This window comes from Stegastes partitus, unplaced genomic scaffold (genome assembly GCF_000690725.1).
Source record: "Stegastes partitus isolate 25-593 unplaced genomic scaffold, Stegastes_partitus-1.0.2 Scaffold33, whole genome shotgun sequence".
NCBI classification, from domain to species: Eukaryota; Metazoa; Chordata; class Actinopteri; family Pomacentridae; genus Stegastes; species Stegastes partitus.
Window position 1 is genome coordinate 1,025,385 of NW_007577764.1, and position 17,507 is coordinate 1,042,891.

At 41.1% G+C, this 17,507-nt stretch overlaps 2 protein-coding genes across 3 annotated transcripts in view; both read left to right on the top strand.

Annotated features, from left to right (window-relative positions):
• The first annotated feature begins 507 nt into the window (after positions 1-507).
• bsg (basigin) lies at positions 508-13,961 on the top strand. Of its 2 annotated transcripts, XM_008300473.1 has the most exons (9): positions 508-734; positions 5,025-5,375; positions 6,880-7,048; positions 8,424-8,512; positions 9,090-9,226; positions 9,991-10,267; positions 12,157-12,181; positions 12,262-12,334; positions 12,473-13,961. In XM_008300473.1, exons 1-8 carry the CDS (start codon positions 671-673, stop codon positions 12,320-12,322), a joined length of 1,173 nt encoding a protein of 390 aa, XP_008298695.1. In that variant the 5' UTR covers positions 508-670; the 3' UTR covers positions 12,323-12,334; positions 12,473-13,961. The 2 variants fall into 2 exon arrangements, with proteins under 2 accessions (XP_008298695.1, XP_008298687.1); XM_008300465.1 differs by lacking the exon at positions 5,025-5,375 and having other exon boundaries at positions 510-734.
• A 2,097-nt stretch (positions 13,962-16,058) lies between these two features.
• hcn2b (hyperpolarization activated cyclic nucleotide-gated potassium channel 2b) overlaps positions 16,059-17,507 on the top strand; it is a 61,548-nt gene continuing 60,099 nt past the window's right edge. Inside the window, exon 1 of the mRNA XM_008300484.1 lies at positions 16,059-16,867. Coding sequence (XP_008298706.1) covers positions 16,059-16,867 — 809 coding nt within the window. The remainder of the gene's footprint in view (positions 16,868-17,507) is intronic.

Here is a 17,507-nt window from a genome sequence, read left to right on the forward strand (position 1 = left end):
GCGGTGTATAGATAATGGCTGGATGGATTAAGATAAGATAACTGTTATTGAACCTGGGGTAATTTACAAGTAACAGCAGCGAGATATAGATGAAGCATAATAGAAGCAGGACAAAAATAAAGATCATGTAAAAGGCATGATGAATTTGGGTAAGTACAGATATGACATGATGAATATACAAATGTACAGGTATGACATGGAGGATAATGTACCCACATTTCTCTTATTGCTGTCAAAAATGTTATTGACCGTGTTATAATTTACTAATTGATCTGGAGGAGCTGTAAAGACAGTTTTGTTTTTAAGTTTTGTGGGAGCAAACTTTGATTGTTTACGTAGAGCTGTTGAGAACTTATGTTTTACCAAAGCACATAAGAATATGATCACTGAATGAGTTTTAAAGGCTTAAAGTGGAATATATGTGTTAAATCTGTTCAAAAACAACACTGAGTTGTTTGACGTGGCCACGCCCCTAAACAAATACGTCACGCGTACGTGCCGATCAGGGCGTGTGCGTGTGGTGCAACTAGAGGACGAGCAGCTCCGACCGCACTGTGTCGGAACATCGAGCTCCTACATCCCCGCTGGAAGTGCCGCACGGAAAGAAGAGCGAGAAGATTCGGCCGAGCCGAGCTGCCATTGCGTTGATTTCGACGATCTCGCATCGACCATGAAGTTGCTGTGGGCTGTCAGTGCCCTTCTGCTGAGCTGTTGGCGAGCCGACGCGTCCGCAGGTAACAATTTTGTGTCAGCCATGTTGGTCGAAGATGTAGACTTTGCCCTCACTGCGAACATTAACATAATGTTTTGTTCGGGGCGTCCTGTTGCTGTTGGCATTATGACATTTTATGGTTCTTCGACGTCGAGTGCCGAGTCTTGGACCTGCTGTTCTACATTAACGACGGTTAGCAAGAAGGATAGAGGCCCGTGTTGCCGATAGTGCTAGCTGAATTAGGCGTAGCATTGTTGTTAGCGAAACATTTTTGCTAATTTGCGGCCAAGAAATCCCGTCCGACTGTTTCGCGACGGCAGTTAAATGGGATTAACTATTTTTTTTTTTGTTTTTCGGAACCTCCTGAGCGGTTTTCAGTTTTAATTTTCGCCAGCAAATGTAATGAAGCACGTGATGCCTACTGTTAATTTACAGCCTACGGTGGTCCCGGAGCGATTGTAGTCACGCACTGTGTGAACTCACACTTGCGTAACATTTAAAATGGTTGATTGTCATTAGTAGTTAACGTTAGGTTAATGATTGTTTTATATTACCCTGTTCATATCTACCAAAACCGCCCAAATGGCAAAATAATCGTATATCTTTGGCTAGTCTGTCATTACAGCCTTTAACATGCCGGTGTTACAGCATTTAACTGTCACATTATCAGCTTGGTCTAGTGATTGTAGGTCTGACTAAATGTTTTCTGATCAGGAGAGTCAGTCAGTTTTGCATATATTAGCAGTCACAGTACAACATGTTTTGAGCCTTGTGCCGAATTCCTGTAGGGCAGCCCAACAGCTTTCAACATTGCAGTAATATTTGATCAATAATGTTGGTCACCCTGTTTTTTTTTTTCCGACACACATCGAAGCTGGGTCATTTCCCCTTCCGTTAAGAGACATGGGAAAGTACATGCACTGCTTATGCAAATACGGACTTCAGTTTATGTTGCTTGGTTTCCTAAAAGCTGAATTCTAGCAATGATTTTACAGAGAGTAGCTACCAGTAATCACACTGCTTATGAATGTTGTGTGCACTGTATCCAAACGTACATAAGCAGCTCTAATGCCACTTGTTGTTTCCTGCTTTTGGTAGTAGTTACTGTAGAGTAGATCAGGGGTAAAATTAGATTTCCCTAGAGTTTCAGCTTCTTCTCCAGCTTTAACTATGACATGGAAAGTGGGTTACGACGCAGACAGGTAGATAAGGCTGCTCTGTGTGCGAAAAGAGGCTCCTAAAAGCAAACAGAGCCATTTCCCCCCCCCCCCCACATATTGGGTACTGGTTGTTCAGTTCAAGTAATTTGGCAAATGGTGGTGAATACGGACTCATTTTGTTATTGGCCACCATTTTGAGACTCCAGCTGCTTAACCTGCTTTCACTTAAATTATCCTTTTCATGATGAAAGCCTGCAGCTCTAAGCAGTAGCATTGACGATGGCAGTTTTTTTTTTTTTTTATCTGTAAGAGTTGACATCCTTTTAATAGCAGTGACGAATCTGTGCTAGTCTACCATAGTCAAATGATGGAACAAAGTGGGCTTGTTGATCGGTGCACGCTACATATATAGACATAGAAACTTAGTTGATTTAGATAATTTAACATCTAATGGGTTTATGTGGGCTGAAAGAGACAAGAGCTTCCCCCGTCAGTTGTTTACTTCCATACAGTGACCTTGACTGGATAATACGTGGCTGACATGAAAGCTTGAAATGGGCTTTTTAAACATCAGTGTGATTGTTTCCCAGTTTGTCGCGTCTTTCATCGAGCCGAAGCGATTTGCATCCATCTTCTATCGGGAAGCACGGTACATTGTAGTAGCCTGTCCTGTTCAGCGTGACCGTGTTCTTATACTTTTTGCACAAGTGTTGAAAACACCCTGTGGATTACAAATTTCATTCTCTGAAAAGATCTTTTCAGTAAATTCCTGCTTGACTTGTTAATTTTTAACCAGCTGTTTGAATGAAAACCGAGAGCAAACTTTCTATGAGTATGATAAAGCATGTATGTCCATAGTGTGGACTTTGTGGCTTACAAATTTCATGCCATGTCTGTTTCACATAAACTCTCTAACCTTTCTTACCTGCTGTGTAACCTGTTGGATTTTTTTTTTTAGGCTGACCTAGTTGCATTGTTCAGGCCATTTCACTTGCTGTTTACCACACGTAAATGTCAGATACTCAGTAGGAAATTTGATCTTTTGAAAGAGCTCTAAGCACAACGAACACGTTCTCATGTAATAGGGCAGAGGGTTAAAGGCTGTAAATTGTGCTGACACGATTCATGTCGTTTACATTAACAAGAGCTGGGACTGGAGCCTACACTATATTTAATTTTGAACTTTCATGCAACATGTGCTATGAAGGTGACCTTTAGTGCTGGCGGGGAAGCCATTCTAAGCTGGGAATGTTACACGATATACACATAGAGACTGGGGATCTTGTTGACATGTTCACATGTATGCATCTTCAGTTTGATGTTTAATTGCAATTTGTTGGGATTTTTAATGGAAAGTGAAAACTCAACATGACCATCACAAATCACACCCATCGTCTTGAAGGGAATTTACAAAAAGTTTCTTTGAGTTTGAAATCAGAATGTTTTTCTTTTCTTTTTCTTTTTTTTAGTTCAGCCCAAAGTAGGTTTTGTTGTGTTTGGTGTGAGCTCAGTGTTGTTTCTGAGAGGAGGAGAACGTGCTTGTCGTGATCTGGCCTGTGGAGTGGCCAAACAACTCTACTCTGCCTGCTTTGGACACCCAAAGCTGGGATACCTGGAGAAGAACAAATATTTTCAAAAGTCAGTCCATCACCAAATGATGGATATTCAGTGGTTAATCTGCAGCTACACTTTGTATTGACATGTGATCAGTTTAATAATAATTAGTGACACCTGATCCGTCAGCCTTGCATTCACACTGGGTATTAAAATGTGCTCTTGTTTTCTCAATTGTGTCCACAACTTGATCTCACTGTGCACTTTACATAGGCTGGCTGCCTTGACAACAGATATGAAGTGGCCCATATCTCAGGAATCGGTAGCGGGCTCTTACTGAACTAACATTACTGCTACTCCCCTGTAGCAGAGGGCTGCACCTGTAGCTTTTCTTGAGTTAGCATTAAGAGGTGGGGACAAGTGACCTTTCACCTTGCTGGGTGGATGGTTTATTGTTTTTTTCCCTTCAAGAATGTGGTCATGCTGTACATACTGCTTAAGCTGCCTCCAAAGGTGGTCGGGTTGATCCGATCACATTGAGATCCAAGTGCACTCTCAACTTATTTACATCTTCTAACATTGCCAAAAAATAGGTCTCCTGATATAGTAATTCATACACACAGAAGCAGGGTTTTACATAATTTATATATATATTTTAATGTATTAAATGTCACCATTTCGTACATATGCACTTTTTTGAAAACAGTTAGTATGGCCAGGCTTTAAAAACAAATAAATCACTGGAAGAATACTTCTAAATAAAATAGCTTGTGTGGACTTGACGTAGTTTAACACAGCGACCACCGTTGGTTGAACTTGGCGCAACAGACAAACACTATTAACCCAAAAGGCTCTGTGCATATTTCATGCATTTTTGATTTGATTTTTTTTTAATGTGAAATGTTTTTTCCATCTCAACCTCATCTGCTTTTCTCTTCATGTTCTGTTTCACTCATTGCACACTGTCTTAATTTCATGGGAATGCTATTGTATGCTTTTAGTGTTTTGTTGTTGTCACTGTTTTTTTGTTTTTTGTTTTCTTATGCCTGCCTTTAGGGATGTCTTGATCAAGCTAACAGTCCCAACCTGTAGATTATTGAGTCAGCACCTTTTTCTAAAACAGTTTAAATTAAAAAAAAAAAAAAAAAAAAAAAGAGGTTGTTAATTTCATCAAGGTAGGATTTTTCTGAAAGAGTGCAGTAAATAGTTTTAGTTAGAGGACTATAATAAATCGGAAATTGAGTGTGGTGCTGCACATCTCAGACCAGCTCGGGTCATCCCTAACTGCCTTTTACGTTGCATTTAGCATGTTTATCTAAATGGGTCAGAGTACCAAGAATAATCAAAACATTAGCCAAAGTAATTCGGCGAAAATGCTGCTCTGATCTGTGCTTTTTCTACGTGCTTACGTTCATATTCTCATTTCATTTGTGTTTTATTAACTGTCTTTTTCTTTCTCTTTCCTATTTGCTTGTCTTTTCTTTTTCCATCATTGCATTTATTCATCAATCCATGAAATCACCCTGTTTGCTTGAAACCACCACATTCAAAATTTCTTGAAACCTCTGTGTGCTGGGCTGACTGTAAATGGTGCCCAGCGGGTTTTACCAAGTCTCCCTTGTCTCAGATGAAGCTGATCGATGACAGTGCAGAGCTGCACTGTGAGGTAATAGGGAACCCCATCCCCGAGGTACAGTGGTGGTTCGTAGAGGGTGAAGAGCCCAACGAGACCTTCACCCAGCTGTTTGATGGAGCACGGGATGACCGTGTGCAAATAAATGCTACATATATAGCACACGCCACTAGCACCATTCACCTCACTAGCCTCACCCTCGACGACTCGGGCACGTATGAGTGCCGAGCTTCCAACGACCCTGACCGCAATGAACTGAAGAGGACGCCAAAAATCAAGTGGATCCGCTCGCAGGCAAACATTATTGTGATTGAAAGTGAGTGGCAGAGGAGGCACGAGGAGACCCCAGTCGAAGCAGTCGACTGTTATCTCCTCATTAGTGAAGTCCTTGGCATTCAGCTCACGTTAGACCCAACTGCCGTGTTTCCCGGTCCAGTACCCTCTCCATCCTGCTTCACCCAGTACACAGTCTCCCTCTTCTTTCCTCAAAAGCTCCAAGGTTGTCCTGTAGTAGAATTGGAACCCGGTCATGAAGCATGGCTGGGCTGCTCCCTAATCCTGTATTACCCAACACAGAATATGTCTTCAATCTGATGCCTTTTTTTTTCTCCTTTGTTTCAATGGTTAGATACTCTTATGATAGGTGTTCTTGCATATAATACTGGTCATAAGGTTGGAAATTTGCAAATGGCTCCTGCAGAAACATTTTTGTATTTGAACAATATATAATATTTAATCAATTTGACTAATTGGAGTCTAAGAAAGACAAAAAGGGGTGTCAGATTACTTGATTAGTGTTGCTTCTTGGTAGATATTTATATTGCTAGCGTTTTCCTTAATTAATACTAACACTGACAATGCCCCTTTTGTTGATGCTTGTAGACCATTCCAGTGGCTAATAGCCTACCGAACTGTAGGCACAGAAGATGGCAACTCACTTTTAAAGATAAATGATCAGCCATGGGGCATCTTTCTGCCTTGTGGCCCAGTATTATGTTTACAAGAATTGGTCAGTTTCTACACTCAATTGAAGCAAAACTTTTTACTTAAAATGCTTTAGTATTTCCTCTAATCATGTGATTGGCAGAGGAACTGCCAATTAATTTGATCTGCCTTTTGTTGCTTCTTCTGCATGTATTAAAGGATCTTTTCCCCACAACCTTTGGTAGTTACTGTATATATTACCTTCCCAGTACAACTCCTCTTCTTCCTCCCATTCTACTGTTGGTGTGGCAGACCTCCCCATTCTGGGGAGCTCTCTCCGCCTTTCTTGGAAAGTTCTGTACATTTGTACAGAACTTGTGGTCATGTCACATTGTGTTTTTGGTGAAGTTTGTGAAGCAGATTTTTTTTGTTTCCTTCTCAAACTTTGTAAGTTGATGGAACATGTTAAAGACTGGTTTGTATTATTTAGATTTCTACCTGACGAGCCAACACTCAGCAACTGCTTCAGCAAAAAGCAAAGTCCTAACCTGTATTTACTCCAGGCAATAGTAAGAGTATAACAACTAACTAGGAAATGATGATATTCATGCAGTGATCCCTTGTTGTACTTCACTTTTACGTAATTGTAAATTGTGTTGCACGTCAGTGAGTGTAAAGTTGTCATGGTGCATGGTATGCCCTTTGACGTGTCATTTTGTCAAAATATTCTTTTTTCAAAAGACAGCTGTTGAGTGTTGGAACAGGATGTAAATGAAACTACAAAATTACATCCAGTAATAATGGATTTGACATACAAACCTGCAAAAGTGTTTAAATATAGCTTACCTCTTTGTTAAAAGATAATAATTTGTATTCCCACCTCTTTTTACGTTAAGGTCCAAACATCGTTGCCGACCCTCAAGAGGTCAGCAACCAAACCTCTGCTGTGCTCAGCTGCAACTTGACCGAGTCCAGCCTTCCCATCAAGGGCTCCCACTGGCTATTCGAGGGCAAAATGATTGACGACTCCGTATCCTCTGATGCCAGTCCATACACAGTCCACCGGTAAGTAACTGCATTCATACGTGTGCCATATGGGCAGCTATGTCCTGTGGTTATTGTGGCACAGCATGTGCTGTTTACCAAAGGCTGCTGTCGAAGGAATCACTCAGTCCTGTTCCATAGTTGGCCATGGTGGGTTATTTTTATCAGTATTACAGTGTACAGTCATCTTACAGCTGCAAAACGGGGATCTGGGAACAAAAGCTGACTTGGAACATTGGCAGGGTTCAGGGATGGTCAGAATGCAGCAAGGGGACAGGATGTAAATAGACTAGTAGTCAGTGGGTGGTTTTCATGTAGGTGCTTTACAATGATCAAAAGTAAGGCGATCAGAAGGTCTGGCAGAGAACAAAGAGTTGATGAGATTAAAGTTTCAGAACACTAGGGAGTAGGAGACTGTCTCCAGACGCCACTTGAATCACGTGGATTCAAACAGTCGATGATTAGCAACATACAGCAAAGAACGTCTCTTGTTCAGCGGTTGTATGCATTTGCTACATGTGTGCTTCCTCACTGCTTTTTTTTCTGAGAGGCCCGTTATGTACAACGATGCAGTTCACACATTGGCACCACTGAGTGAATGAACCATACAAGAAGATTCACTCTGAGGTGTTACATGGACTGGAGACTGAGCATCTTTGGCACAGAAGACATTTAACAGTTAATCTGCCAATAAGAGAGCTTTGTTGGCTTAGCATGTCTTGCTGTGGACTTTCTCTCTCCTCTTCCTTTATTCTGACTCTGCTGCCCATTTCTGGCTCTGTTAGTACACTATATCGCCATCTTTATCCTCTAATGTTCTCTCTTTGCACGTTGCCTTTTACTTGTGTGCCATCCCTCCCCCTCTCTCCCTTTTCTCCCCTCCCTCCCTCCCTCCCTGGCTGCCTCCATTAGAAGCAGAGCTAGGGGCACCATTCAGGCATTCACTGCTCTTGATTAGCAGAGAGATGGAGCGTGCAGACGTGCAGCTTTGCCCGTAGTCTTGGCAGCAGGGATAAGCACCCCTAGCAGTGTGCTCACTTGGGCTGACCTTAATTCCCCATTAGAGAGAGAAGGCAGGACTGTACTGGACAGTAGTGCCAAACAAAGGTGGGATTGTGATTTTGGTGGGGGAGGTATTTTAAAATATATTTTTTTGGTGGACCAGCAGTTTTACCTCCACCTATTGAACATAAACAGGATTGCATTGTGGAGTTTCTAATTAGCAAAGTGGTAAACTAATCGCCATTATTTAAGTGGCTCCAGCTTCGTTCACAAGTCACCTGCTACGTGTTCGGTGCAAAGGTCCAGAGGGAAACGATACATCCGATTGCTATTACTGAGGAGTTTTGTGTCGGCTCTTAATTAACAATCCTCAATTGTTTTTCCCTTTTCCTAGTTTGGATAAGATCACCCACAGTAACAGTGGAAAGTATGAATGTGTGTTTGCTACCGAGCCAGAAGTGAAGATGGCAATCGAAGTCAAAAGTAAGTGAATGAATATTTCACGTCAAAGTAGTGTTTAGTGTCAGTGGTCGTTTAAACCATGTTGTACCTGACATAGGATGCAAATGTTGTGTTTTTATGACAAGTAATTATGCTGTCTGTGGATAAAGGTAGATTATATTTGACTGTTGGAGCCAGATGTTTATACCAATGAATAGTCACCACATCTACAGTGGATTATGTATCCCAAATGAATGCTAAACTACTGAGTAGTCGGAGCTCTGTTGTTTTTTTGTTTTGTTTTTTTTAAAGAAAAGATGCTATTGAACATCCATAACTGTAAGATACCTCTACAAACTCTGTCACCTGCAGATGAGGGAACATTCACATGTGATAGTTGGACATTAGCTTGATACAAAATTTTTACATTCTAGAAATATTTAAAAACAAAGTCATGTGACTCAATTACATGTGTTATCAATCATCATTATTTTCATTATTAGAGTGCCTATAATTACGTTGAGTTGCCTCTTGTTCCAGGATAAGACTGTCCAGGGCAGTTTATTTAATTCACAATCCTTCATATTGTAATTTCAATGTGTTTATCTCCTTTGTGCAGCACTCCCACATGTTGTTGCATACAAGCACTCTGAGCATGGAAACGAGAACGACAAAGGTGTGATGGTCTGTGTGGGTCACGGCCACCCACTGCCCACTGACTGGTTCTGGTACAAAGAGGAAGATGGCAACAGTAATGTATGTGTCTATTAGGCGATGGCTTTTGATTGTTAATTGAACATTTTAATTCAGTTTTAGTTATGTAGTGCAAAAGCACAACATATCTTATCTCAGGGCACTTTACATTGTCAAGTCATGCAATAGCATAGAGAGAAATCCAACACTTCTCCATTGACTGAGCATTTGGCCATGGAAAAAAACAACTCCTTGTAACAGGAAGGAGCCTCAGGCAGAACCAGACTCAGCGTGGTTGGCCATCTGCCTCATGAGATGAGCAGTAGGAAACAAACAGTTTACCAAAAAACACTGGGCAGGTTAGAAACACGCAGCAGCAGTGCCAGAGATACCTGCGAAAAGGTAGGGAGAGGACAAACCCCCTGAGAATACAAATATTCCAGCTGAAAAGAATCTGTATCAGTTCAAGTCAATTTAGAATGTTTCCACCGCTTTACATGCCGTCAGGCAACTTTTTCCGATGAGGAGCTGAAGCAGTTATGTTGTTCTCTCCAAAGTGTCCAGACTTGTTTTGACAACAGCATTGTTTTACCTCTCAGCACACTGGAGCTACAGGTCTACTGCTGCCTCAGTCAGTTTGCCTTTTGTTTGGTGTTTTAACAAACTATAAGAACTATTGAAATTGGATGTTTTAGGTATAATCTTAAAAAAAAATAGACAATGTTAACATTAGTATTGTGTTAAATGATCATGCCTGCCCAACTGTAAAGATGAAACCAGAAAATGTTTTTTGCGTCACTAAATTGTTGCGTTAACTTCACCCTCAGGCTATCCTCAATGGCACTGGTGAAAGATTTGAGATCAAGAGCACCCCCAACAAGACCACTCTGACCATTAGCAACCTGAGCATCGAGAACGACATCGGGTACTACACCTGCTCTGCAACCAACGAACTCGGCACAGGCAGCGATAAGATCCACCTGCGCGTCCGCAGTCGCTTGGCCGCTCTCTGGCCCTTCCTCGGCATCGTGGCTGAGGTCATCATCCTCGTGACCATCATCTTCATCTACGAGAAGAGGAGAAAGCCCGATGAGGTCAACGACGGTACGTACGCCATGTTGCCTGTACCAGTACATGTTAGACCAACTTTTAGGCCGCGTTCAGACTGAAATTAGCTTTGTGAGTTCATAAGAGTACAGAGTTGACACAATGAAGATGTCGGAGCAATTTACAAAAACCACTGAACTTTGTTGAGCATCCTCAGTCTTGGCACTACATTTGCAAGTAAAATATGGACAATTTCTTTTTAAATCCAGTTTTCTCTTGCACATATCAAAGGCTGAAGTTGTTACCGCTTTGATAACTTGTCACTGAAAGTGTTTAAAAAGGGATTACATTTTTCTGTGACGTATTAACAAAACTGTTAATTCTGAATATCATACCTCACATTACTAATGTAATGTTGATGGCATCAGCTGGACTTCTTCCCAGACTGTATTTAATGTGCTCACAGATTTCTTTTTTAAATTACGCTGCTGTTTCCACTTTTGTCAGTTGGTCACAGTGGTTGGCGATTTACTAAATTTACCGACTTTTTTGCTGTTTTACGTGACCAATTCCTATTACTAGTAGTGAAACTATCTGCCAGAAAATGAATATACAATATACATTTTGCCCATTTCTCAACCAGTAACTCAAATGTTCGACTCAAATTTTTGTTGTCCTCTGTGTAGAATCCTCCTTTAAGTTATTCAACTTGTAATAGAAAAAAAAAACCCACATCAAACCTAGTTTACTGAGCCACGAGTTCAGGAGACTGAGATCCCTTTGGGGCTTTTCAGGGAGATGTATAGACGAGCTGCATGCATTCAACATTGTCTTTGATTTTGTCATTATTTACGCTTATATAAGTAAAGATCAGGAGTCGGCTATCGCCTCTGTGTAAACAATCTGTGATAGAAACCTATTATTTTATTATTTACATTTTTACTTCTCTGTTCGCTGCTGATTTTGCATTTTGGTAAGTGAACAAAACTGCATGTCAGACTGAAGTGGTTGAGCTGCGATGACCGTGTGGAGAAAAGCTATGGGAGTCTGAATGAACTGCTTTCATAGTAACCACTTCTAAGATGAATGTGCTCGAAGATTTGGTCACTCTTTCACTGGCCCTGAGTCTTATTCCGAGTTATTTCCTTTTCACTTCATTTGTTTTGCTCCTTAAAATCCTATATTTGAGCCAATGAAAGAGTCAAATGAGACACCTGAACGGGCGTAATGGTTTGAAATGAAATGGAGTAGGTCGAAAAGAGGTTTCAGCGATCTGTCTGCATGCTTTCTGCATCTTGTACTTTATGCATGAGAAATGACAGGCAACCCTCTTCCTAAGATATCAGTCTATCACATACCATTTGTCTCATTCATCGTGTGGCCACAGAGTTGGCCTACTTTCTGCCTTATCTTGTGAATACATGCTCTTGCTCGGGTGTGAATACCGCCACCAGGATGTTTGTCGGCTCTGCCAATTGAAAGTTGTTGACTGTTTTTTTTAATACGGCCACTGCAGTGCTACTTTGGTGTCCTTGGCTTGTATTGCATGAACCTCTGTGATGCTACGGGGTGACGCAGCATAGTGCAGATGAAAATGTTTTAAAATGTTATCGATTTGCTAAAGCAGCATAGTGTTTAAAGGGCAACTTTTCTAGATGATTGTGTGTGGTATTGCTTGATAAATGGTTTTTCTAAGGATTGTGTTATATCAGCCATCAGAAATGCAACAGGTGGGCATGCTTCTGTTCATCTTTAGCTGGATTGGGTCATAACTTCATTGCAATCATTTTACAGAGGTTGTCATGTTATAACATTTGCTACCATCATCTGTGGGCAAAGGGGGTTGGCATGTGTTTCTTACACCAATCTCAGACGATAACTCTGCTGTTAACTAACTCTATTTTGTTTTTCCCCTTTTTGTTCACCGATCATTTGCTGCTGTTCAGATGACGACTCAGGATCTGCTCCTCTGTAAGTACAGTCTGCAGCTTACTGCTTTTATCGTCACTGTGGATTTTGTCACAGAGCTCATGTTGTGCAATGTGTTTCAGGAAGAGCAATTCTACTGCAAACCACAAAGACAAGAATGTGAGGCAAAGAAACTCTAATTAGAAGCTGAACGAGGTTTGTACAAAAAAAATGTCCACTGGGGAATAAAGCTGTCAAAACTGTGCATGTTTGATTTATTTCATATAGAGGAAAAAAAGAGAAGTTTTCACAAGTATTGCTTCTCACTTGTGTTTTTTTTTCATTCTTTTCTAGATGGACGTCCAGATGGCGGTCCAGGATTCAGCGGTTGTGTGGCACATTATACTGTGCACCCTGCAATTTTAAGTACCTTTCTGTGCTTGGGTGTTAATGTTTCAAGAAAAATGATTTCCTCCTGTTTTGGTTTTCTTCTATATTCTTCTCCACATTGTGCAGCCAGAGAACATAGTGTGAAATACTTTCTGCTTGAGGCCGCGGGGCAAATATTGCATGAGTTTAAATGCCGTTCTAGCCAAGTGTGTGTGTTTGTTGTAAAATCATTACCGTTCACGTGAGGAATGCTTAGTTTGTGATTCTGTTCCGTTAATGCAGATGCTTCCTACACTGACCTCACAGTTTGTCAAGTCTTTTTCTCAGATCGGGAATGGTTACTTGTAAAGCAGCACAAGATCTGTTTTAGAGGATCTGAAGCGTTTTTTTTTTTTAGATCCAGATACACCACTGCCATTCTGACAGCAAAGACAGGAGTGCGTTTGAATTCACATTTTTTGATCTGTCCCCCACACCACCATGAACCTCCCTTAGCAGAGTTCTATACTTTGCCTTAACAAGCACCATTTTTTCTTTTTGTCTTTTTTTGCATTTTGCTACCTGTTACAAGATTTGACACAATGCAGAAACGACTAGTGTTGGGCATCGAGTCACAGCTCCATGAAGAAAGTTTCATTTCTATTCTGCTTAATGGTTCCTAAACAGCTTTCACTCACACTGCTTTATAAATGATGTACTGCGTATCTACCGCCGTCCATCTGCCCCAGAAAGGTCTCCTGTGACTGTTCACTACTATTATACACTAAATTCTATTATGCACTAAATTCTATTATTAATTTATTGCTCTTAAAGTGATGTGCAGTCACCCTAATCTGCCCCTCAAAGAATCGGAATAGTGAAGAACCAGAATAAATAAATAAGCAGAATCATTAGAATACAAGCGATACCCAACCCTAGAAACGACCAGGATCAAAGATAAGTTTTCTTGCCATAAGAAATTAGTTTTTAATTAAGAAACTTTTTATTAGAATAATCTTTTATTTCCTTTAACTATTCACATGTTGTAACATGGAAGTTTTAGTCACCAATGCTTGTGTTGCTGATTTCACATCCACAGTAAGAAAAAAAAAAAAATCTCTTAAGGACCAAGTGCTAGAGATGCAACCGTTGCTTCTGTTGAATGCAACTTTTAATACAGCGCACTGATGTTTAAAACTGCAGATAATCATGGATGTTTTTATTTTTATTTTTATTTTTTTTTTCAAAGTGATCTGAAATGTGTGTGCGATTGTCTCTGTTCCTTCACTGTGTAGATTATTCAGAAGCCATATGTTCCATTTAACCTGAATAGTGTTGTGACTGGATGTTACCATTTCAGAATTACACAAATTAAAGACCTAGCCAGAATTGTGTAAATAGTTGTACCGTCCACGTACACGGAACACCATCTCTTGTACAACTTCCACAAGCTGAATAAAGGTATTGAAATTTACGTGTGTTTTGCTTCTTCAACTTTCACGCAGATGTGTGGATCATTTAGAATAGTCACGATACAGAAGACGCCTTTTCTAAAAGTGTTCACTCCTGTGATTCATGAAGGGGAAAAAAAAGTATTTAAACAAGGAGTGTGTTTAATCTCAAGCCAGATCCTAATGAATTGTAAATGACAAGAATGCAGAGCAGTTGTCCTGTAAAAGACCTCTTTGATATTAAAAAAAAAAACTCTGAAGACGTCTAATTACAAATGTTTTTAGATACAATTTCTCATGGGTTTTTAATAGTTTCCTCATTACAGTGGGTTTAAACAAACAATAATTTGCATCACTTGCAGTAGTGAATTTCATCTTTAAATAAACAAAAAACCCTAACAGACTGATGTTCTATTAGTAACAAAAAAAAAAAGTTTGGGTTTGCGTCGTAGCCCTGTGATAGACTGACAACCTGTCCAGGGTGTCCCCTGCCTTCACCCTAAGTCGGCTGGGATAGACTCCAGCCCCCCTACAACCCCAGTGAGGATTAAGCGGTGTATAGATAATGGATGGATGGATGGGTTTGCGTCCTACATCCTAATGACAACAACAACAAAAAAGGTTTTACGACTGTCTGGGTCACTGAGTTTATCTAACATAAATATACATTTTTGGCCCATTTCTATTAAATTGAACTTAAAATATATTCAAACCACATTAGAACTAAAAAAAACAAAAAAAAGTTCTTTAACTTGAGCAAATTTGACTTAAAATGAGTTGACTGAATAAACAGCTGAGAGTTCACCCAGTTCATTAAAATAAGTTTCTAAGAAACACATCTAACTTTTTAGCAGATTTCTCAGGACACTATTGGAAAAGAGTTAAAACGCCAGAGACTGAATTTTTTGTAGTTTGAGAAAATGGACGTGCTGGAAATTAGCTGTTTCTTTGTTGAATTAAGTTCTGATTGTTTTTATTAATTCATAATAATAATAAAGGAAACCGTTGAGTTCAACTGATTTTCTTTCATTTTACTGTAACAAGGTGCAGCTTCACAGTTTTGTTAAATTGGCTTCAACAGCTGTGACTAAAAGTTTTTGTAGTTAAATGAAAAGAAACTTCTGTAGTTGATACAACTTAAAATCTTGAGTTCATCCAACTTGTTTTCTTAGTTCAGCCAATTTAACTAATTTAACTCTGCTAATTTTACACTTACACTGTATAAATGACTTATTAATCAGCTTAAGTAGAGTTAACTCACATTGTTAAGACAGTTGGGGAACTTTCTAAGCTCAGGTTAACAACTGGACTTCTCTTCATGGTTTTGAAGATGCTTCAACTCTCATCCAAATCTGAGTTTTGGGTCTTAAATGAACTATTACTCCTGTTGGGGGTGACAAAATACATATCTGAGATCTTATCAGTTAGCTGAAGAAGCCTCTTGGATCAGAGGTGAAACATTTTATGCACGTTTGAGGTTGTGCAGTCTGCATATTTCTCCACAAGGTGGCGCCATTTGACCAAGAGAGCCTCGAACATTTTGGAAAGCTACCAGCAAACTGAAGCAACAGGCGGACGCTGTTGCTAGCCTCCCAGTCTAGTTTAAAAAATCCTGGATAGACCTAATATTCTAATTATTGATCGTGTGATTATTGCAGCAGGAGGTACTTTCATTCATAGCTGCTCAGATGAACAATGGAGGCAAAAAGAAGCAGAACTTGATCTCTTGTGACCTTCATTTGTCACCTGAACCCTGCAGGTGAGTTAATGGGTGTGTTTAATTGTGTATTTATTCTAGTTTTTGTGTCATTACACTGTCAGGTTGGGTGCGTCCTGAGTGGGGAACATTTCTTTTTTGTGGGCAAATGTTCCTCCACCTGTAGTTTACTGGTGATGGTGATGATGTCTCTCTCCCCCCCCCCCCTTCCACACACACACACAATGACAGCATCCAGGTTGCAGCCATAGCAACGGCACCGGCGCGCTGTTTATCCTAAAGTGATGTGGATGGAAAGCAGAAGGCTGTTGCTGCTTTGAACTCCTTCCTGCGCCGCCGCCCCAGTCTCGCCCAGGTTCAAGGTACGGGAGTGTCCGTGCGTCTGTCTTTGTCTGCCAGTGTCATGGACGAGGCGGAGGACGGCGAGGAGGAGCCCAAATTCCTGCAGCCTCCACCGCCTCCAGTATCCAGCTTGACCGGTTGCGAGGATCATGGGAACAGCGGAGGATCCGAGATGAAGAAATTTACGCCAGGAGGCGGAGCCGCGTCCATTGCGCGCAAAAACTCCAACAACAATGAGCTGTGGCTCCTGCAAGACGAGGACTGCGCGCCTCTCAGTGCCAGTGGCAGCGCTGCCTCTGCCCTGTTGTGCCAGAGGGAGGCTGCCGGCGGCCGAAGCGGCTCAGAGTCCGAGCGCAGAGGGGACGCAGCAGAGGGGGCCATCGGCATGATATGCAACAAAAACGGAGACTGTAGAAGGGACCCGGCCAGTTCAGGGAGCCTCTCCTCTCTCATCTCCAGGCAGGAGAAGCAGCCGGATGGAGTAGCGGCGGCCGAAGACGGCAAGATCGCAAGCATGGACGGCTCTGTCACTTCAGCGGGGCCCGAGGTCAAGACCGTGGCAGGGATGGAGAAGAAGGACTCCAGAGTTTCCTTCTCCAACGCCCCTACTAGTAAAGGACAGACTCCGAGTCAGCAGTCGAGAAATTCTGTCACTTTCTCCAAAGCGGAGGACGGATCTCAGATAGTGCCGGATGATGGAGACTCCAGGAACAACCAGACGTACATGCAGCGCCAGTTTAGTGCCATGCTGCAGCCCGGAGTTAACAAGTTCTCCCTGCGCATGTTTGGCAGCCAGAAGGCGGTGGAGAAGGAACAAGAGCGCGTAAAGTCAGCGGGTAATTGGATTATCCACCCATACAGCGACTTCAGGTATGGGTCAAATTGAGTTAGGTTCATGAACTGTGCGGGCTGTAAGGGGAGATAAAGAGAATGAGAAATGTGTTCTCCTCTCCAAGTCCAACAGCTTTACATGAGGAGGAACAGAAGCACCTCAGCTATGAATACAATAAAAAACAACATAAATATATGATAAATAGAGATAACAATGCACATGGCACTGACTTTAAGGAAACTTGAGTTAAAAGTATGAAGACAAAATTACTTTTTTATTCAAAATACAGAATGTTTAAAGGACAGAGAGACAGCACTCCCCATTTAAGGGACAAAGGGACATATGGGTTCTATTGTAGACCACTTTTTAAAAAACTGTCCACAGAAATCCTCCTTACTGGAGTTAAATGTGCTGCAGTGTGACAAAAAAAGCCTTTGTGAAGTTGAAAAGTAGATTTTCAGCACCGAGGACAGCTCCTCTCCTCTCATTATTTAAACCAGTGGCTACTTACTGGGATGTCTTTCATCAAAATACCATTCTGTTGATTATTTATCAGTGTTTTATTTTTATTATTATTATCATTATTCTGTGAAGTGACAGACGACGCTTAACAGTAGGACATTTTCTGAAACAGAGGATTCAAGTCATGACTCAGCACGGCACTTCCGTCACTTTCCC